Genomic DNA, 22,330 nt, shown 5'->3' with positions numbered 1-22,330 from the left:
TTCTAGGAAGGATGTCTGACCCGAGATAGAGTCAGGCTGATTTCTAAGGGGGAAATTACCCTATGGAGTTTCAACCAAATTAGATCAAGAGAAATGCATTGTTTAGTCCACACTTGGGGAAAAGAAAGACATTAAGAAGTTCTTGCTATTGTTTTGACAAGAGGGTCTCAAACACTGTGTGTCAGAGGATATGCTCAGTACTTAGCAAGCTGCAGCACAAATATTTTTCCCTGCTCACATCACCACCATCCTCTGGGGAGGAAGGCTGGTCTCTTCTGCTCCTTCACCTCCAATCCCCTGTTCAGACTCCCAGCCTCTCTCCCTGCCTCACCCACTGTGTTAGCCCCCTCCTCTTCCTGCCACTCAGTTGTCTCGAAAAGTCTCAGCACGAACAATTTGTACCCTCACTAAATTCTTCTGATGCCTTCTGGATATAAATAGGGATTGCTGATGGCGGAAACTCTAGTTGTGTCATAGGGAAAAAAGTATTCTCACTTATAGATCTTACTGGTCTTTTAGTGGAAACTTAAGTTGGAAAGGTGAGCCAGAACTACTTCTACGCATCAGCAATCTCTTATTGAACAATCTCACTAATATAAGCCAGATATGTTTTAGTCTCCAAAGGTGTCTGGTATGAAAAAGATCTGTTACCCTTAAAGTGAATCCCATTTGCTTCACATTGCAAAACCCAGGGAGTCCTCATTCCCTGTGTAAGAAGCTTCTTTATAAAGCTGCGCCTTTGGCAACAAACTGCACAATGAAATGAAAACTGGTATTGTTATTAAATTAATGTCCTTACATAAGTGATCTTTCATCCAGTGGCTGCCAACGCAGATCTCAGTGCAAACCACATTTCTGAGAGGAGGGCAGAGAGAGTTGAAGAGCTCAAGGGATAATTTTTTTATTTCTCAGGAGCACAGATGCAGTCTCCAGTGAATTAATTTTTTCTCCAAACTTGTATCCCCTCGAGTGCTGGCAAAACAAGGTCTTGGCAAAGATTTTTCAAGGGAACAGCAGAAGGCCCCTTGCAAACACTGTACAGAAAATGCAGTTAGCTGCAAAAGCAGGAATGGGAAGGAAGACCCCACCAGAGGCATAGCAGAGCTAGGTCGCCGCAGGCAGGAAGGACCTAGGGGGTGAAACGCCGGAGCCGCATCCTGGCTGCGAGGACAAGGCTGGCCAGAGGGGTCTGGGAGGGCTGTGGGAGCCAGGCCCAAGGAGGGCTCGGAGCCAAGGGCTCTGTGCGCGCCGCGCCGAGCCGGGCCGTGCCGTTCCATCCTGTCCCATTCCGCTCCGCTCCATCCCGCGCCCCGCGGGAGCGCCGACCCCGACCCCGAGCCCGACCCCGACCCCGAGCCCGCCCCGCCCCGGGCAGCGCCGGCCCCGCCCCGCCCCTTCTGCGCTCGCCCAATGGGCGCGCAGGGTAGTTTGCATATTTGCATATTTATTTGTATATTTGCATGTTGCCCGGGCCATAAAGGTGGGCGGACGCAGCGTCGGCGGCGCTGGGTGCTCCCCGGGCTGCCCTGTCCACCGCTGCGCTTCTGTTTTAGTCATCGTAAGTTTGTAGAGCAAAAAAACCTACTTTTAATTTTTTTTAATTTTTTTTTTTTTCTTTTCGCGCCGAAACTTTCGTGCCCGCGGCAGGAGGCGAGATGTGGAGGAAGGCGTTCCTGGTCGCCGTGTGTCTCTGCCTGCGCTGGGTGGCTGCTCTGGGCGGTGAGTCCCGGGACGGGGGGCCGGGACTGCGCCCGGGAGCTGCCGTGCCTGCCTGTTGCTTTTGGGAAAGGGGGCTTGGGGGAAGCGCTGCCGGCGTGGCGGGAAAGGGCAGTTTGCAATCTTTCCTTTGTGAAGCTATCCCGGGGAGCTTGGGGTGCTGCGGGACCCGGGTATCGCGGAGTGGGCTTGGAAGGCGCTGGAGAACGACATTGGGGGAACCTCCATCATGTTAGTGGAGTCCTGGAGCCAGTTCCCCAGCCGAAACTCAGGCACAACTTGCCGGGCTGGTGGCTCGATGTATTGAGGTTTGGGATGTGTTTTTTTTCCCAGAGACAAGGTGGCTTTCGAGAGTCCCTTGCCCCAGCAAGGGATTTGCGCAGCAGTAGCACCACGGTAAGGTCCCTCGGCTTCCTCCTCTGTGGGACTCATCTATCCCAGCTTCGTACAGTTCTTGTTCCTAGACAAGGCAAGGCTGAGTTTCATTGTGGTAATGTGTTCGAGCTGTAGTTAAGCCTGTAATGAACAGAATCCACAAGGGGAAAAGTGAACAGGGTGATTTTTCTCTCTCTGCTTCACTTATAGCTGTGTTTGTGCTCTGCCTGTTGTACCCGTACTTGTGCACAGACATCCTGTCCAAGCTAGAGGAAGTGGAAGATGTACAAGTGGTGCTAGATTTTCATAATGCTCTCTCAATTAATCACAATGTAATTGAAGCTGCTATGAACAAATTGACTAGCTTCAGGAGACCACTACTCCTCAAGCTTGAAAAAAGCGCTTAAAATATTGTTAGCAGTGCCCTGTGACAGGCTTACTTTCTTACACTGATCTCCCACACATAGTATCTGTCTTTAAAATTTTCTGGCCTTAGAAGAAAGGGTGGCTTCAGCTCTTAGAGCTGCTTTGTGGTCCTAAACTGGAATATATAAACTGCCATTTTTTCTGCTGTGGGCGCCTTTGTTACTTCTTTGCATACAAGGTAGCTGAAGGGAAGTATTCAAAAGTAAGAGGATGGGGTGCTAGGGTACAGCGAAAGGAATGTATTCTAGCTTTGAATCCAATCTTGTGCCATTACAGACAATTAAAACCACTTTTCATCACAGTATCCAAGTTCTATACATTAAAATAACTGTCTTCCCAAAGAAAGCTTTCATCCCTGCAGGAACTGGTTTGCCACAGACTTACTAATAATTTCATTATTTCTTTTAAGGAATAGGTTATATGAAAGCAGGTTGTGTGTTCATCCTAAAGCAATTCAAGCCTTTAGTTCCACATTTTTCCATGCACACTAGAGTAAAGTTTTTTTGAAACCACAGAAAACACATGATCTAGCCCTCCAGGAATCCAGAGTATTTAAAAAACAACATAGAAAAATACTTTCTAGGTGAAGAAAACATTGGTGTTCCAGGAACAGATAAAAACATTGCTAGAAGTACGTACAGATCCTTATTTTTAACAGTGTAAATCCAGAGTCAACATATTTACACTGTTGTGTGATGTGAGCTGCTGGCTTTTTTTTATGGTTTGTGTTTGGGATAGACATACCAGGGCAGCTGTGGCATGGCCTTTTGAGAAACAATGCATTTCTGAGGAGGCACAGAGGTGAGGCTCTCAGGCCTCAAGTTGTGCTGGAGATTAGCATGATCACTAGCACTCCTAAAAGTTTGCTGGAATCTCCTCTGTGCAGAAGTACTTGCATGATAGGACTTTCTCATGCATCCTTACCTCTGTATTACTGCAAAGTCTGACAGTGTTTGCATTTTGTCTTCAGCTAATTCCAGATATTCCAGAGGGATGGCTAGATATGTGCTGGATTGAGCTTCAAGTGTCCCAGCTGCAGCTGAGTAAAGATTTGTCAGGGAGTACCACAGAGAGGGGTGGGCATCTCTGTGTACAGTGAGAGAACAGCAGTTTGCCAGCTGCAAAACTTGAGCTGGGACGTTCTTACTTAGCTTCTGAACTTGTGCCCAGTAGCTTTCCCAAAGTTGTTGCCCTTTCTATTGGCCCCACCTGGGAAGTGAAGCAGAACATACTCTCAGGGCTCTGCCATTGAGGAATACATAATAAACATGAAGTTGTAATATTTTTGCAGCAAGGTTAAACAGTAATCTGACCTGTGAGGTAGGTTTCCTGGGATTGCAACACACAGTAGTCTGCTTTCAGTTTATAGTGTAGATCAAACTGAACAATAACCATTTCTGTGATATAAGCCCTTTACTACAGCTGACTGTGAGTTTGCTTCAGAACTCTTAGGAATTCAGCATGACTGATTGATGGGTGTTCCTAATGCTGATTGTCGGCTGAGGGAAGATTTAGCCCAATTAACTACACTAGTAAATATTTGATGTTATGTGCAGATGTTTGCTGCTGTGCATGTATGTGCATTTGTGTCTCTGTGGGCTATAGAAGACACAGTCTAGCAGTATAATTTCCAAGGATCTTTGCAGCTAGCTAATACTATTTCCATTTCTGAGTGCACAATGGTAGGAAATTGTTGTTTATCAAAGATTCCGTTTTTAAAACCATAGCTTAGGTGCACTCATTCTGGCAAATGCATTGTTATCCTATTTTGGCAACCGGTGTGATGTGGGCAGTTTAACTTTTGATTAATATTCCAGATGTTGTTACTTCCTCAAGACTCACATTCTCCACCCAGCTGACCAGTGGTAAACAGTTTCACAGTCAAGCCAAGTTGTGTTTGGATTCCTGTGAAAGAAAATTGAGACTGAATTCTCTTGATTGATGTGTCAGAATACCTGAAGTCATTTTCAAATGACTTCATCATTGACTTCAAGTCATCAATTTCAAAACTGATAATTGATAGGAGTCCCTAACTGAACTGAATTTCACAAGTTGCAAGTCCAAAGTGTCACAAACTTTGGACAGGAAAAACAGAACTATTGACTTCCCAGTTTGTAAGCTTCCCCCCACCCCGCCACTTTCTTTGAGTTCTGTGAACTTTTCAAGACCTTGCTGCACAGGACAGCTTTTTATTTTTTTTAAATATGGAAACTCATATTGCGCAAGTAGGGGTGTAATAAAAGCACCAGAAAACTTTGTGTAGCGTGACAAAATGGTGAAGTTTTGGCGATGCAGCCTGAAAAGCCAGCTTCCATCTGGAATTGGTCATTTAATTCTTAATTCTGCTTCAGTTCCCTAAATAATCCCTTTGTCGGTCATGCTAACTGTGAGCACATAGTAGTAGACAGAAAACTTTATTTTCCAACAGGCACTTGTATTTGTAACTGTGTGCCTGGAAGCTTTGGCAATACACAACACATGCCTTTGTACCTTTGCTGAACTATGTCTGGGAAAGTGTAGTTTTTAGCAAAAGCATGGATTTCTTTTTTGTCTGCATGTGTTTACTTCCAGTCTATTTTATTCAAAGGCCTTGTTTAGAAACGGGACTTGCATTTTGTCATAAAAAGCTACTTCAGTTTCTCAAATGGATGTACGTGTATTTCTTGATATGTAGATCCTGTATCTATATTATGAGAAATGCGATCTTAATTCAGATAAATTTCTGTTCACCTTTCAGAAACATGCTGAAAACTACCTATTATGGGGTTTTCCGTGGTTTAATTAACTTGAGTTAAAACATCTTATTTACTAAACTGTGGTGAGTGTGTACATTGGCTGTCTTTGCACTTCTTTGTGTAAGACTGTAAGAATGAGGCCCAATGGTTCAGTGGCTCAGGACATGATTCAAGGAGACTTCTCCCTCTAGATCTGTGAGGAAAACGTCTGTGGCAAAAGTCTATGAATGACAAAGTTCGGTTCTGAATAATTTTTTTAATAGACCAAGAAATACAATGAGTTATGAAAGCAGAAGTGGGAAATGCTTGTTTTCTGAAGTGATATGCTGAACTTCTCTGCTTCAGGTTTAAAGCATGGTACATATAGGTGTTGAGCTGTGTGGTGACTGTGCACAGATTGTGTGTACCTGTATTCTGCAGAAGCTGGGATGTGAGGTGGTACTGCAGCATGTGTGCAGCACAACATGAGGTGTTGTGATATCTTCTGCTCTGAACTGTATAGAATTTGCAAAGCCAAACTCAGGCAAATTCTGAGGAAACCTTCTTGATGAGCACACCATGAAGAAGTCTGTAATAAACTCCACTACACACACACTTCCCTCATCCAAAGGGTATCTCTTGCCTGCTGGAACTGACCATATGTGGACATAAGATAACATGACACTTTTTGAGGGCATAAGATGATAACAGTAATTTCTTCTGACTTTCTAATCCTCATACAACATAGTTGTAGGGAAATGGCAGGCAGCCATTTCCCTAACTCATGGGCTGTTGCTTTGCAGCTGCTTCTTTCTTGGTGGTGACTGTATCTCTGTGATTTTCTGTTCTCAAATCCCCATCAAAGACTTTTAGATTAAAACACGCAAATATGTGTGAAGTACTTAGCACATCTTCAGTGGCAGGTGCCACTGTACTTCAGTCTTTCTAAGCTTGGTGCACTTTTCCAAGTGTACCCTTAACTACACTTTGAATTGTAAATTTCGTGTGAATTTGTTTTCAAAAGAGCTGTGGTCTGAACTTACATGCAAATTCTAGCATGTGTTTGTAATTGAAAACACACTACAAGACAGGATATCAATGTAATTCAGATTTTGGATGATTGTCAGATAATTTAATCCAGAAGGGAAATGATATCTAGGTATGAAAGGAAGCGCTATTAACTAGTGAGCAGGTGGACTATTCTTTTTCACCTTCCTGTACTAGGAGGGAATATACATAATTGAAAGTCCTAGCATTGTATGCCTTACAATTGAAAGCTGTTCTTGTTCCTTTCAAGGTTTTATTGACTCACAGCTGAGTGAAAAGTTATAGCTGATATTTAACCAAACAGCCTTTGGGACTTTTCTTTTTCTGGCTGAAAAGTAAATAATATAGGTCTAAAGATTTTTTTCCAAAAAAAGTGTTTTATACTGTCAGTTAGTGACAAAAAGAAATTTTGAACATGCAGAAATAGAGAAAAAGTGCAAACATTTGGTTTGTTTGGTAAATTTAGCTTTCATTAGTGGGTAAAATGTTATATTTACTGTTATGTGAGTGCTTGTACTTGTAGAAGGATGGGCAAGATCTATGAAAAACATCTTTCTTTAGGAGGAAGGAGGCAGGAAGGGGGCCCTCAGTGTAATTATCCTGGATTAGCTAGCCAGCCTAGCACAGTCAAACCTAAAGCTGAGTACTGCCTCTGTTCAGTGAATGGTTCTTGCTTCCCTGCATGTGCTTTGACAGGTGAGATAATCCTGCTGAACTTGGGCAATTTTAAGCCATGATTATGGCTGATGAGTTTCTCTGAGACTGCTACTTAAGCATTTGTTGCAAGGCTCTGTGCTGGTTTTAGACCTGATGAGGGAGATTAGTCCCTGATTTTTTGTGACCCTCCAAGCACATGAAGAACTTCCCAGACTATTTAGAGCTCCCTGAAGTGAGGCCAGGCATAAGTCAGTGCCCTGCTGTGTATGGTAGCTTGAATGACACGACCAGAAAAAGTCTTTTGGAAAAAAATGAATTGTTAGTTATTTATCACCTGAGTGACGCAGCACAACTTTATGCAAATCTACCAATTATCATAGAAAACCTCTTCTGCAATGGGAAAAGGGAGTGGAAATCTGTTTTGCATGCTAGCATAAGGTCCTTATCTTGTCCATACGTGTTCCCTATGGTGGCTCAGAGCCATTCATTTATGTGTGTTTAGTAGTTTGTGAAAGGTTTTGGTCTTGATGCCAGGAAAGACAACGCTGAGGAGGACAGAGCTGGCTTAAGTTCAGCTGCACTTGAAAAACAGGCAATCAATATTTGCGTAACTCAAGTTGCCAAACAGGGGCCTGGGTTTTGAGAAGTTAATTACAGGGTGTGCTATACATGGAGGCATTTAGGCGTTCAATCAGACATAAAAAGAGGAGACATTTAAGTTTCTTCCCAAAAGAAATGGTGAGTATGAAGCCTAAAGTAATTTCTCTGTCTTGGCAGGAACAGGCTTCAAATTTTGAAGCTGGAAGTTGGAGGGAGTGATCTTTGCAGGCCACGACATACTTTGCTACCACCAGTACAAGATCAGCACCTCCTTCCCCAGCCCCCTTCCCTCTGCTTCAGGCAGAGAAAGATATTTTTTTCTGCAACTTATTTTTATGTAGGTTATCAGATGACCTGAAAATGTACTCCAAAATAGACTTCTGGTTTGCTAGTTCAGTTTCTCTGATGTGTGTCTGATCTTCTCACCTGCTGTTTGTTGGTCGAAACTTAAAACTAGTCTTTTGTAAAACAGTGGTAGCTTCACAGCTTATAATGCACTACAACTACACAGATTTATAAAAGGCCTTGTCAGGCAGTGATTATTGGCCAGGTGATGTGGAAGATACACCACCAAAATATGTAATAGTATGGTAACTCTCTGCTTTCCTGGATGACCATCTGTGGCTGTTGTGTGCAGTTTTCTGTACTCTTGTGATACCTAAGAGGTTTCCTGCTTAATGTAATGGGGAAAATACTGACTCTCAAAATTTATTCACACCTCTCTGACAGCTCAGCAGATTCTTACTGCTTTAGCAGGACCTTAGAAGGGGAGCAATTTTCACCCTTTGATTTCCTCTTTACATGGCTGTTGTGTGTCCACTGAGTGCCGTAGGAAATTAAAACCACCCGTCCCATTCCTTGACTGTTCCAGATATCTCTCCAATATTGCACCTGTGCCTTCTGAGTTTGCCCTAGTACTTCTAAAACACTACTATGTTTTTTGTGCTCCTATAGCAGAAGGCAAAAACAATTTTGAAGGAATTGAGAGCAAGTTTTCCTTACGGACGCCTGCAGAGCCCGATGAAGATGTCTGCTACCTGGTTCCTGGGCAGGTGAACAGCCTGGCACAGTGCAACTTCAATCATACCAGTAAAACCTTTGTGGTGATCCATGGGTGGACGGTAAGATAAAGTGGGAGGAATCTCCCTTTTAGCCACACTTATGATAAACTATGCAGAAGCATCTCACAGACATATTAATATATCTCCTATTTTAATTAAAATCACCAAAACCAACAGGTGACAGGGATGTATGAAAGTTGGGTCCCGAAGCTGGTGGATGCTCTGTACAAGAGGGAACCAGACTCAAACGTCATTGTGGTGGACTGGCTAGTTCGAGCTCAGCAGCACTATCCGGTGTCAGCTGCATACACCAGGCTGGTGGGAAAGGATGTTGCTACGTTTATTGACTGGATGGAGGTAAGACATGGAGACATGTCTCACATTCTATGTAATGCCATAGGAGACAAAACAGCAATGATGCAGCTATGTTAATCATCTCCTGTTGGGTAGATGGAGTAAAACTCTTGCAGACGGTAGTTTTGCTGAACTGTTAAAATTCCAGCTTGGTCTACTGGCTATTTCCTACTCAGAGGCCTTTTGTACTGCATTCCAGAGACTTTACTGTGGGGTCCCGTGGATCTAGAGTATTTCTGAGGGCTCTGTGAGAGGTAGCTATGAAAGACAGGTTCGTATCTATTATACAGAAGCCAGTCCTTGGCAATTGGAAATGTGCTCTGCCTTAGGAGATCCAGAAATTGGTGGGGAGGGAGTGGCTTAAAACACTTCTAAAATAAATAGCCCTGTGTTCTGTCCTTTATTTTGCATTCCCCTGTTTTGATTTTGGCCATAAATTAGTTAGATCAAGAAATTTACAATGGCACAAAATTATGATAACTGTATAGTGTTTCTTCTGTTATTCATGGCTCAAACAAAAACCCCAGTATTAACAAAACAGTTTTTGTGTCTTCTTATGTTTTTTGTGTTTGGCTTTGAACTTTAAACAAATTGTTCTCTTCTGTAGGAGCAATTCAATTATCCTCTCCACAATCTCCACTTGCTGGGGTACAGTCTAGGTGCTCATGTTGCTGGGATTGCTGGGAATCTGACCAAAAAGAAGGTCAACAGAATTACTGGTAAGAAAACCTGTGACTGTAGACTGGAGAGTTGCATCTATTCCATACTGAAATATGATGTTCCATTGAAAAATCACCAGAATAATTGTTGCTTGCTGGCAGTACTTTGGCTATGTATTAATGATTTAATAAGACAACAGGGCTGATATTTCTGGGGTAGAACTGGAAAAAGATTCAGAAAATAACAGCAAGGGTGGTGAGTGAAAAATCTTTGCTTCTTTACAAGAAATGAGTGAGTAGGCCCTGATAAAGGAGTAGTTTGGGGGCTTGTGGTGGGGACTGACCAAACCATGGATTGGCAAAGGTCACAGTATCTCTTGCAGCATAAGAAGTTCAGTGGGTTGCCTTTATCCAGGCAGTCATTCCTTGCAGCTGATTGGAGTCATTGAAACAGAACAGGAGTTAAATTCTGCTGCAGCAAGTTTAGTACCTGCAGAGCCCTTTGCCATGGGATGATGTAGATGCAAGAAGTTTATATGGGCTCAAAGGGAGACAGAAGAGATCCAGTGTGGATTATGACAAAGTTTATCATAACAGGCTCAAGAAATATTCTAGGCTGGAAATAATACTGCTAGACAAGGCAGAGTGCATGGCCACTCTGGGGCTGGTTTACAAGCCAGCACCTCGAGAGCTGAGCTACTAGCACTGATCTCATTGACAAAGGAATTGCCTGCATCAGCAAATTAGGCTAAGAAAATTGCTCATCTGTGGTGTCTTTGTTGCTGAGAGAGCTTGGGAGTACCATTGAGAAGGGATCCTAGCACCTGGCACTCTTTACTCTTTCACCTGAGCCTGACTGTGATCCCAGATCCACAGGCATGCTGAGAGGTGGGCTAGGGAGCAGTCCCATCTGGAAAGGTCAAGTCCTGAGAGGTGGCAGATTAAATTCAAGAGGCCAAAGTGCTAGTCCCTCTGCCCTTTCTTTCTCTAAGTTGCAGCTTTGCTGCTTTCACTGAGGTTGCCAAATTACTGACAAGTCAGTAGCCCTCTGTTATGCCTCCACGGTTGCTCTTGGTGCTGAGGATGAACCGTTCCCTGGGAAAAGCACAGGGAGAAATATAATGTGGCCCCTGAAGCCCTCACAGCTGAAGGGGAGGCAGCTCAGAGTGGAGCTAACAGTGGGTGAACAGCACAGGTACCTGTCCCCAGCTGAGGGCTGCAGAAAAGACATGTCCCTTCAGCCGACTCTCAGGTAGTTGCCTGAACAGGAGATAGTACTTGTTCACTGGCAGAATAGCTATGGGTTTTTTTGATGTTAGTGTTGCTGCAGCTTGACAGTTTACCATAATAATCCCCTTTCCTTTAGTATGTAGACAGTGAAGCCCTCATTTATGTTTCCCGCTTGTTCCCCTGGCATGGAGTTGTCAGCAAGAGTTTTCCATACTTCAGACACTTCAGATACAAGTTCTACATTTCTTGACAAGAAAGAAAGACACTGAGAAAATACTTAGGAGCTTGTTTCTCCCATCCATTTGAAATGCTACAGCTCTGAGGAAGTCAGCTGGGCTTCCTTCCATGTGTTTGCATACACTTCTATTTTTTTAAACAGTGACAACATTTCAAGGTAGTGCATTTGGTTCTCCTGTATACATTCATATTTAAGTCATCCATCTGTAATGTCTGCAGGAAAACTCAATATTCTGGTCCAATGTGGCAGCTGAGTTTGGCATTTGTCATCAATGTCAGTAACTTTGGCAGACAATAATACCAGTTTTTCTTTGTGGTTTGCCCCATAAAGGGCTGGATCCTGCTGGTCCTACCTTTGAGTATGCTGATGAACTCACTCGCCTCTCCCCGGATGATGCTGAGTTTGTGGATGTCCTACACACCTACACTCGAGGCTCTCCAGACCGCAGCATTGGGATCCAGAAGCCTGTTGGACACATTGATATTTATCCCAATGGTGGAGGTTTCCAGCCAGGTTGCAATTTGGGAGAAGCACTGCGTCTGATTGCTGAGAAAGGGCTTGGAGGTGAGGTTGCTCTGAAACAAACCGTATAACATTCTGAGGGAAACCTGAATAGCCCTGCAAGGTGTCTTGCAAGGAAAGATCTCTGAGAGGCGCAGGAATATATTCTTTCAAGTGCTTTTAAAAGTCATCTTGTAAAGCCCAGTTCCACCATAGTGGATCATGCCTATTGACCGCATTGCTTAGGGATTAATATTATATGAACAGGTGTATTCATATTACACATTTTCATTCTTTCAAGATGTGGATCAGCTGGTGAAATGCTCCCATGAGCGATCCATCCACCTCTTCATTGACTCTCTCCTCAATGAAGAAAAGCCAAGCATGGCCTACCGCTGCAACACAAAGGAGGCCTTTGAGAAGGGCCTCTGCCTGAGCTGCCGCAAGAACCGCTGCAACAGTTTGGGTTACAAGGTCAACAGAGTGAGAACAAAGAGAAACACCAAAATGTATCTGAAAACCCGTGCTCAGATGCCCTATAAAGGTAGGTACTCCTTGCTTACTGATGAGCAAGACCGGTCCTTGTGCTCAGCTGTGTGTCATGATGGGCAGGTGCTGCAGATGAGCATATTGCTGCTTTGGTGCCTGTGGTGAGCAGGAGTGAAGCTGGCCGGTAGTTTTCCATTAAATGCAAGTCTCGGAGAAAAGTGTTGTCTTAACTTGAGGTGTGGGTAGAGTGCAAGAAGAAAGGTATTTTGTAACAAGTTTCTAAGTAGCAAAAGTTAGACTTCCTCTGCTGCCTGGTCACTTGGAAATGTTTCAGTGTTCTTCATCCAAATGATTACTTCTTTCTGCTTGGGAATTAATCAGCAGAACTCAGTCTGGTGAGCATCTTAGTTAAAGATATGCAAGCATCAGGTTTGTGCCTTTGGTAGTGCACTTGCTAGAGGAGCACCAGCCCTCATTAAAATATCACAGCACTTCTTGATTCTAGTTGCTGCTGTGGGAGGACTGAGAAGGACAATGCCAGAGAGAACTGGCAATATTTTGGAAAATATTTTCCTCCCAGCTAGGAAAATAATGTTGGATTTTACCACTTTATTTTCATCCTTAGCTTTGGCTATACACCATGGTATTCTTATAGCGTGCTTTGTGTGATGGACCAGCAATCAAAAGGCACATTCCTGCACTGTTAGAGCAGCTGCAAGACTGGTGTTCTGTTGGCATTTGGTGCTTAACCTGCCGTGTCAGTGAATTGATTTTTTTTTTTTTTTTCCTTTTACCAAACCTCCTGTAAGAGAGGGATCAAGTATTGCAAGGTTCAGTAGCAGGTTCGAAGGTGATACTGCATACTCTGGGGTTATTATAGTGGCAGCTTGAGTGCAAAGTTTAGCTGCAAGAACTGCAAAGGTGTCCTTTAATGGTGATTGCTTGTTTGCTAATATTTACATTTTCACAAAAATAGCTCCCTGGACACCTGCAGGGAAATAAACTCATTTTAGTGAAGCTGGCATATTCCAGCTAGAATTTTCAGAGGTGAGGCAGGGTGGTTTTGTCACCAGCTATCTCTTTGGAAATTGAGTTTTCCTAATGGCATTCTCTTTTGTATTCTTTCAGTCTTTCATTACCAGGTCAAGATCCATTTCTTTGGAAAGACTAACATGACCAAGACAAACCAGCCATTCCTGATCTCTCTCTATGGCACTCTAGATGAGAGTGAGAACATTGGTTTCACACTGTGAGTAGCTACAGAAACAACTGCAAAGTACTCTAACTTTGTTAGTCTGAACTGAAAAACTTGTTCTGGCTTTAGCTACTCTAACTTACTGGGTCCCAGAATCTGCTCTTGTCCTTGGTCAAGGAGTTGCATTCACTTCTGAAGCTAATGAACCAAATCCTACAGGAGCTCTTCTTGATAAGACGTCTGAAATACGGAAATGTGAAGTCTGACCTATGACTCAGCCTAATAAGACTGTTTCCAGTGCTTTCTTATTTTCTTCTCAGTATCTTTATACCATGCTAAATTTTCCTAAAAGTAGACTTATGCATCTGAAGGTCTCAGTGCAGAAGCTGAAGGAGACTTGGGATTTGCTTTGACAGCTCTACAAATAAGCAGAAGCTTGTGTGTACACCCCTAGACACAGGCTGGCAGGGAATGGAGCTGGAAAACATCAAAGATTGTTTTCTGCTCTGAGGAATGTAAACTGGTTATGGGTGGTGGTTGTCTGGCTTTTCTGAGAGTCACTAGCACAGGGGAGGACAACCCTTGCCTGGCAGATGTCCCAGGATTTTACCAGCCTTGCAGCCTTTTGCCTCTACAAAAGGTAGAGGTGTTTTTGCTTCCTTCTCCGGAGTACAAAAATTCCAGGTTCTATTGCTCCTTATTTTTTTTTGTCTGTCCAAGAATTTCAGGGTTTTTTTAATTATTATTTGTTTGCTTTCTTATTCTCCTCCTCACAGGCCTGAAGTCTCCTCAAACAAGACCTTCTCCTTCCTGATTTACACAGAAGTGGATATTGGAGACCTGCTCATGGTGAAGCTGCTGTGGGAAAAAGACACCTTCTTCAGCTGGTCAGACTGGTGGACTCCTTTTACATTTGACATCCAGAGAATCAGAATGAAGTCAGGGGAAACTCAGAAAAAGTAACTTTTTTTGATTGTTATAAGCTATATTAGTTCTAATTGACAGTGCTTCCTGATTTTTGGTATCTCACAGTCTGGGACAAACATGTAACTGCTTACGGTTACAAATAGGTGCAGCATAAATGATAATCAGGGCTCCGGTGATATCAAACCACCATTTGTATCAGCTAGGTTCAGTCATTTACTTCCACTGGGATCTGCAGTTTGTAGTCTTCCTCCCACGTAATTAATTTGTATCCCACTATTGTATCTACTTAAGGTTAGTTATAATATGCAAGAGAGTATCTCCATGAACGAGCATCAGTGATTGTATTTGCAATTTCTGTCCTACTTCTTCATGCTGGGTGTTTGCATAGGTTTGTCACAAAGAGCATGCTTAGATGAAGATTTTTAGAGATCCTTCCAAAAGTGTGCTTGCACAAGAATTTATTGCTTAGTTAAGTTAGCTTTTCTTAGGGGTTGAATACCTGAATGTTGGGTGAAAACTGAAACACGTGACTGTTGCAGGACATTGGTAATGCGTGAATGTTGAAACATCAAAGCCTGAACAGAAGTGCTTTGACATGAATCTTTTGAAATACTCATATTCACTAAACATGAGATCTGTTTGCAGAACATGGGCCCAGAACAGAGTATGTGTGTCCTATGCACAGTATAGTAAATAATAATAAGTTCCTCCTTTGAATAAACAGGTCAGTCACTTGATCAAAGAACAGTTATCAGAGCTGAACAAATATGGGGGGGGAAAGTTCTGATAAATAGAAAAGCGAGTGCTCATGTTTTCTGGAAATTGCAGCCTACTTCATTTGCACACATGTGAGGGAGTATGGCTTTCTTCCAAGTTCATTCACCTGACAAAAAACTCACATAAAGACTGGTGTAAATAAAGATCCAAGAGACTTTGGGATAGAACTTCTGCTGTCTTAGCCACAAGAAGATATTTTGCAAAGGATCAGTGGAAGTTATGGCTATGCTTTGATGCCCATGTATAATTCAATTACCAGTTTTGCACAGCATTTCTTTTGTTACAGAATTCTCTTTTAAAAATAACTTTGTCACAGGCTTGCAAAGTAGCAGTGCCCCACGTGATAAAGTATAAAGACTGTTTCCAAGCACCAGTCTTCCTTCTAAGATTAAAAAGGGGTGTTTGGCTCAGTCTTGTGATTTTTCCAATATTTATTCCACAGAGTGGTGTTCTGTTCTCGAGATGGGACCTCGCGTCTCAGTAAGGGAGAAGAAGCAGCAATATTTGTGAAATGCTCGGAGCAGCCCGTCAACAGGAAGAGAGGAGGGTATGAGTAATCACTTTTGGTTTTAGATTGTTTTATTACCTCTTGAGTGGTAATTAAATTTCCCCTTTAATTGACTTGTGCACTAGACTTCTCAAGGCTTCAAAAGCATCACTGCTCAGACTAACCAGAGGTTTGCTTATGGCCACTTTGGCAGCTTAAAAGCTCTTGGCTTGCTTCTCTGCTCACTATCCTTGTGTGGTTGTTGGCATATCTGAGAAGCAAGTGCTAGTCTCACAGTCACTTGGTGGCCAAGTATGAGGGACTGTTAGGGAGGGTTACAGACAAGGCACTAGCACAACAAGTCTCTGTCTCAACACTTACCCTTAGCTACAGAACATTTAAACTTCTATACTGGGTCAGCTCTATACTTCTATACTTCTACACTGGCCCTCCCTCTGTACCAGCCAGCAGCAGGTTTGGAGGCTGGTACAGGAACAGAGCAGGCTTATGAAGGTGCTCTTCTTAGTTTTCTGATGGCAGCCATCTGGTGAGTGAATTCCTGAGAGCTTCATCTCTATGGATCAGAGATTCTGCCTTTGTTTAATAGCCGTTTGGTGCACTTTAATGTTTTTAACGATAATTTTCCTGACCCAGATTAGATGTGGGGACAGTCTTTGGACTTTACCCACTAAAGTTTCAGATAGAGAAGTGGTTATATTTATTTTAGTTCAATTACTGTGTGTGAATGGCCTCATGGGGACACTTCTGGACTGAGATCTAGCTCTGCACAAATATGCACATGTGCTGGCTGTTATGCTGGGGCAATGACTGGACAGGCCTTGAGACCTCTGTGTGTGCATCTGACATAAAATCAAGCAGAAGCCAGGAGAAGCCTAAGCATGTAATTTTTCTTCCTGTTAAGTAGGGAGTTTTAAAATCTTAATTCTCAAAAATAAGACAAGAGGGAACAAGTATCTTACATCTTCTTTATCACCTTTATTTTTTTTTTCTCCACAGTACCAAGAAAGCCTTGAAAGAAAATTCTGCTCACGAATCTGCTTAAGTGATAAGAAAAAAGATTTTTCACACTGGGAAGGAGAAGAGTCTTTTCATCCCATAGTGGACTGGATGTTCAGAACCAAATATATAGAAATATTTATCTGCTGCTGGATTTTTGCCTGCTATTCCTAGCTATTTTAGAGACTTCTTGTAAAAAAAGTCTCAGCATATGAAGTTACTAACCGTAAAGATACATTATCCAAATAGTTAAAAACGAAAGAAACCTGCACAAGTAATTGCCAAAGTTTGGAGTGATGAAAAGATATAGGCAATTCTGCTTAATCATGGTGCCTTGTGACAAGGTTTCTTGACATCAGATCCTATATAGCAATTTTTTAATATTTATTGAAAAGAAACAAAGCCCTGTACTTGGTTTTATTTTATGTTGCTGTTTTTGTTTTGTTTGGTTTTGGTTTTTTTTTTATTAGTGGGTTTTTTGTGTTCTTTTCACAAGTCATTTGAAACAATTTTTTTGTGTCTTGGCGAATTGAATTTTCAGGCAGTTCAGTGGAGAGAGTTCATTGTTTTTCAAGTGTGTGTTTAGCAAATAAGTAGGTTTCCCATGTGAAAAAAAAACACCTTTGCTGTGTGTAATACTAGAAGGTGTCAGGGACTGACTTAATATGGGGATGAATTTTTTAGTTTGTGGTTATGAATGTATTTAATTGGGGGTAGATGCCAGTGCTGTTTAGCGATAGATATGATCTGTTAAGCTATATACTTCTATGCCGCTTACCCTGGAATAAATAACAGCTCTAGGAGAAGGCAGCAATGCCAGTGTCTTATGCAGACATTTAATATTTTATCTATACTTTCAGTTATTGCAAATGCAACTGTCTAGCCTTCAACACTGTGAAAATGGAACTGCAGAGGAATTGAGCTACTAGAAAATGCAGGAAACAGATATCTCCCCCCACCCTCCACCCTCTCCCTGCTTGCTTGCGTCATGTATGCCAAAACTGTCACAGTTTCTCTGCTCTTTGACGCCAAGTGTCAGTCATTCAGCTGCGTGGCTGCTGTATGCAGTTTTCAGTGCAAGTGAATCCACTTGATAGCTGACAAGGATGCTCATACTTCCCTGTACTGGAACTGTGACTGCCAGTGATCCATCTCAGTTTGTTTCTTGGCTGTGGTACAGTGCTAGGAGCTGCTTAGTTTTCTGCCATGAGATAAAATTCAGCAGGAAGCAGGAGCTGAGCCAATTAAAAGCAGCCTGATTGTGTGCTCTACAAGAAGTACTCTGAAAAACACTCAAATTAGCCACGCTGCAAGTTTAAAAATATAGGTATATTGAAGGCAGTCTGCTTCCACATTTTTAAGTAACATATAAGGTGCAATAGCCCTCTTTTAACTTTCTAGAGAGTAAAGAAAATGTGGGGGAGGTACAAGGGCTTGAAGGTAGACATTTGGAGAAGTGTAATGTTAGCTGTTGATGCTGGGTGTTGTAGTCTTTTCCTGCATGTCCAAGACAGCATGGAGATGGTGATTTCTCCAATATCATCCCATCTTAAAAGCAAAGAAAAAAGTGTGTGTGTTTATGTGCACAATTTGTTTCTTATTTCCAACTGTAGCTGCTAATATATTTGGGGATAAAAGTCTTAAACAGTGCAATATGTTGGAATATTAATGGCTCTGAATTTGCTCACATTTGATTTCAAATTTGATTAAACTACAGCAGAGATGTGATGAGTCACTGAGGGTGGGGTTGAGTACTGAGCCACTGCATTTGAGACCTCTAAAAATAAATACAGTGATTTATTCCCTATAGATTCCACATTTTGTTGCCATTTTCTCTTCGAAGTTAAATTCTTCAGAAGTGAAGTATCTGGACAGCTCTTAATACAGGATCAAATACAAACACATTTAGAATTTGGATACAAAATAGTGAGGGTTCTTTTCATAAGGAAACAAGATTTAGCTTTGAATGTTATTTATTAGCTGTAAATAAGATATTTATGAGTGTAAAAGTAGTTTGTATATATTGCTAAAGTTGCTGACAAGTCTCTACATTAATACAGTTGTGTAGTATTAATCCTGTACATAGCTTTCAGAGATTTTTATCAACAAGCCACTTACATTGCACTGTTTCCAATGTCCTCAGTTTTGTATAGAACAGAAAACTATGGTTTTAATAAAATTCTCAAACTGAATCTGAAGTCACTACTTTCCTCTTGATTAAACCATCTGCTGTATACCTTTTATGTGAAGGCCAGAGCTTATCCTTGAATTCTGGGCTGAAAAGATGGAATGAGACACTAGGAAAAAAAGGTATGTGTGGTTTCTACACTGCTCTCCCCCATATCATTTTGGAAATGCAAAACTCATGTATTAAGACACCAAGGAATCACTGTGTGGAACAAAGTATCCCACATCATAAAATAAGTAGCTTTTCACAGTTTGTGGGTTTTAAATTTCAGGCCCTCTTGAGAACAGTCCAAGAACTCTCCTTACTTTGAAGGGCTTGTTTCCTTTTTTTTTTTTTTTTTTTCTTTTTATTTTGGCAGCTGTCAGAACTATGCTTCTGCTCCATGTTTTATCAAAATGGAGTTGTTCTGACCCTGTGGGTGCATGAGGAAAGCACCAGGCTCTTGCCACCACCATTGCTTAAGGAAATAACAGTGAAAAATCACTTTCAACTATGTGTCATGAGTGCAGCTGAGCTCAAGAGTGATTGTCACCAGAACAGTTTGCTCTGTCATATACAGCAAGGCTCCACCCAGAAAATGGAGAGGGTTTGCTGGAATTAAGGAGAATTGTAGTGACGTGTACATGGGGGATCATATTAGGCGTAATTAGAGCAGTTCTCAGTTGACCTAGGGAACTCTTCTTCCAACAGTCTTCCTTGGTGAAAGATGACTGCTCTTTGGCTAGAGCAGAGCTTCATTCCTTGTGAAAGCCGAGGGAAGCTGTGCCATGGAAAATCGATGGTTGGAGAGGATGAATGGAGGGAGGTACCAAAGAAGAACTGGAGAGGGAAGGGAATCAGTGGAAGAAGGAAGAACCCAATCTGCAGACTGGAATGCTTTGAAATTGGGTGTTCTAGGGACATTGCTCATCCCCTGTGTCAGTGTCTGTGTAAGGCAACTAGAAGGACTCCTACAGTTGTATAAGACAAGGCTTGGGATCGCGTCTCCTAAAAACACCACGGTATAACTATTCTTTTAACATCACAGCAGCCACAATACACTAAATATGTTCTTAGGTAAAGCAGAGAAATGGTTTTTAGTGGAGGGACAAGAATCTAGGTGTGTCCTGTGAGCATTTAGAGCCATCTTTAGAGCCATGCCTGGGCCCCTTTACTCTTGCTCTGCAATGCCTAACTGCATCAGAAAAGGTGATGATCCCTGTTCACCCTGCCAACAGTCTCTGGAATGGGCTGCAGGGGTAGACTGTCCAGCAGTGAACCAGTGGGTAGACAGACATAAAGAGACATTCCTGGCTAGTAGGAAAGAGTGAAGAAAAAGGATTTTAGCCAGTGTTCCTGCAAGATGAGGAAATCTTGACTCAGGTTTCTAATGCCTAGATTTTCATTTTCATAGTTAATTCTGAGAAATGTTTTGAACCAGAAATTACTTTGCTCTCCGTAGGTGTTTCCAAGCTTTCTCCATTCAGATATAGTTGTGTGCCTGCTCTTTTGTGTGTTAAGAACAAAATGTCAAATCTTGCTGCTTGGGATGAGCAAGACATTGTGCATGTGTTGTTTCTAAAGGTCAAATACAGATATTGAAAGAGGGAAGAATGAAACTAGCTCTAGTATTTTCCTTTTTATTTACAGCTGTCAGTGCAAAATTCTCTGTATTCGGACTGTCAGTACAAGCATAGCAGTATTAAAATCCTCAGGAAAGACATTTCCATCTCCTCCTGCTGCATCTTTCCAGAGAAGTCATCTAGTCAAATGTCTTTTGTGACAGGTCTGGAAAGTCACCAGTTTACGCATAAGCAAATAAAGGGATTACCATTCTCCAGTGGCTAAAGGAGAACAAGGAAATGAGAAGAGGAAGGGAAGGGAACCATATGGCGGAACATCCCATATAAAGCTTGTTTTAACAATGCTTTTATATCCGCGTGTGTTGCTATCTCTGCTCAGCAACACTCAGAATGCTTCCCTGAAACAGCTCAAGTTAACTCAGGTAGAACAATGTATCCACATCAGAAATGCAGATGCTAAATGGGGACCACTTTGGCTATTGCATGTGTTAATGTGGTGCAGCGCATTTTCAATGACATAATCTCCCAACCATTCATGTAAGATAAACACCATGTTCTTCATTGTAGGCCCTTCCTGTGGGAAGTGACCCAATATCATCAGTCCCGCTTTTTGCCAATAACACTGGAGAGTATTTGCTGCTGTGCATCACCCCACCATGTAGAACCATTCAGTGAGAAGTAATACAGCCTGCCTGGCTGTGGGTTACTGTCCTCAAAAGAGCCAGGAAGTGAGGGCATATCTCATATTTTTCCATCTACCAAAGGCTTTTTTACCCCACAATTAGCTGTAAACCTGGAATGTTCTAAATAGTGAAAGAAGGACACTCCAAATACAGAAATTAGGAGCAGTAGGAACAGATTCTTATGCTAGGACAGGTTGAAAAGATGCTAAGAATATTCACATTTTTTCAAAAGAAACTTAGAAAAAAAAATACTTCTGAAGTTCTTCTTGCCAGGTCCTCAGGCTTTGGTCAGCCCTCGTTTTTTTTTCCTCTGGCAGGCTTTTGAGATTTTGAGGTTTGCTCCCAGAGCCTGAGAAATTGCTGCTGCGCAAAACTACCTTTGGAGTCACTTCTAATCTTTTTGATTAGAAACCTCTCCCATGGGTAACTGTGTATGTAAGGAGAGGGCTACCAGTCCTGTGCTTCTGATGAAAGGGCCAACCCTGCCTTCAATGAGAGACGCAATCAAAACTCCACTGAGGTTGGGCATAATCTTTTTGTTGACATTGTGGAATTCTGAATGCTTTCCTAATACCTGGCACAAGGTCCCAGATTTAAAATGAAAGCACAGCTACAACTTTCTTGTCTCTCATACTGTTATGCAGTTTTTCCAAACTGAGAGCATATAAATGTCAGGTCACGATCTGCTCAGGTACTGGGTTAATATCGGCTCTGGATGTCTTCTCACAAATATTGCCAGCATCTCTTGGCAGTAAAAACCTTTGTATTTATGGGACATCAGAACAAACCACATAATTGCAGTGATGTAATTAGCATCCAATAAAAATTAAAACAAATCAACTACCAGAAAAAACAACCTGAGAGAAAGACATGCACAATACTCAGTACCTCATATATCACCTAGGAAGGTATGAGACCAACACAATCCCAGTCAAACTCCAGTGTTTCCCTTGCCCTTCTTGCAGGCAAGCGGGGGCAGTGGGAACATCTCCAGAATGCTCTCACACAGCTCCAGCTCACTGCTCTGTGTGGTGCACTAGCCACATGTCTCAGGTGGTTTAGTCCTTTCAGATCCTTGCTGAGTCTTGCTCTGAAGCCAGGCATGGTTACACTGATTCTTAGATTCCTCACTGCTGCCAAGCTGCACAAAAAGGAACAGCGTGGCTAGAGTGTTTGGTTCCTGGATCTGAATCAGTAGGCTGATCAGATAGACAGCCTTGATCAGCCAGGAGGCTTGACAAAAATCTAAATGTTGGAGAATTTTATTACATGTCAGCATCAGTTTTGAGTGAAATCAAAGCAAAATCAAAACAAGAAGCAAAAAGCAAGAGCAGAAATGTCTAAGAAAAGGCAAGAAGGAAGGAGGGCTCTTTGATGTTGCAGGAGGTTGTACAGTACTATGCTGTAATATGGTGAAAACAACCATA

The 22,330-nt window shown here is 42.2% G+C and overlaps 1 protein-coding gene across 2 annotated transcripts; it reads left to right on the top strand.

Moving 5' to 3' along the window:
- The first annotated feature begins 1,562 nt into the window (after window positions 1–1,562).
- LPL (lipoprotein lipase) lies at window positions 1,563–20,241 on the top strand. 2 transcript variants are annotated; one of them, XM_068176256.1, is made up of 10 exons: window positions 1,563–1,719; window positions 8,490–8,656; window positions 8,774–8,953; window positions 9,558–9,669; window positions 11,408–11,641; window positions 11,880–12,122; window positions 13,196–13,316; window positions 14,039–14,221; window positions 15,409–15,513; window positions 16,471–20,241. In XM_068176256.1, the coding sequence occupies exons 1-10, from the start codon at window positions 1,656–1,658 to the stop codon at window positions 16,514–16,516; spliced, it is 1,455 nt and encodes a 484-aa protein (XP_068032357.1). In that variant the 5' UTR covers window positions 1,563–1,655; the 3' UTR covers window positions 16,517–20,241. The 2 variants fall into 2 exon arrangements, with proteins under 2 accessions (XP_068032357.1, XP_068032358.1); XM_068176257.1 differs by having other exon boundaries at window positions 1,564–1,719; window positions 8,493–8,656.
- Window positions 20,242–22,330: the final 2,089 nt, after the last annotated feature.

Source organism: Anomalospiza imberbis, chromosome Z (genome assembly GCF_031753505.1).
Source record: "Anomalospiza imberbis isolate Cuckoo-Finch-1a 21T00152 chromosome Z, ASM3175350v1, whole genome shotgun sequence".
Lineage (NCBI taxonomy): Eukaryota > Metazoa > Chordata > Aves > Passeriformes > Viduidae > Anomalospiza > Anomalospiza imberbis.
The sequence above is the reverse complement of the archived record's forward strand: the minus strand, read 5'-3'. Positions and strand labels throughout refer to the sequence as shown.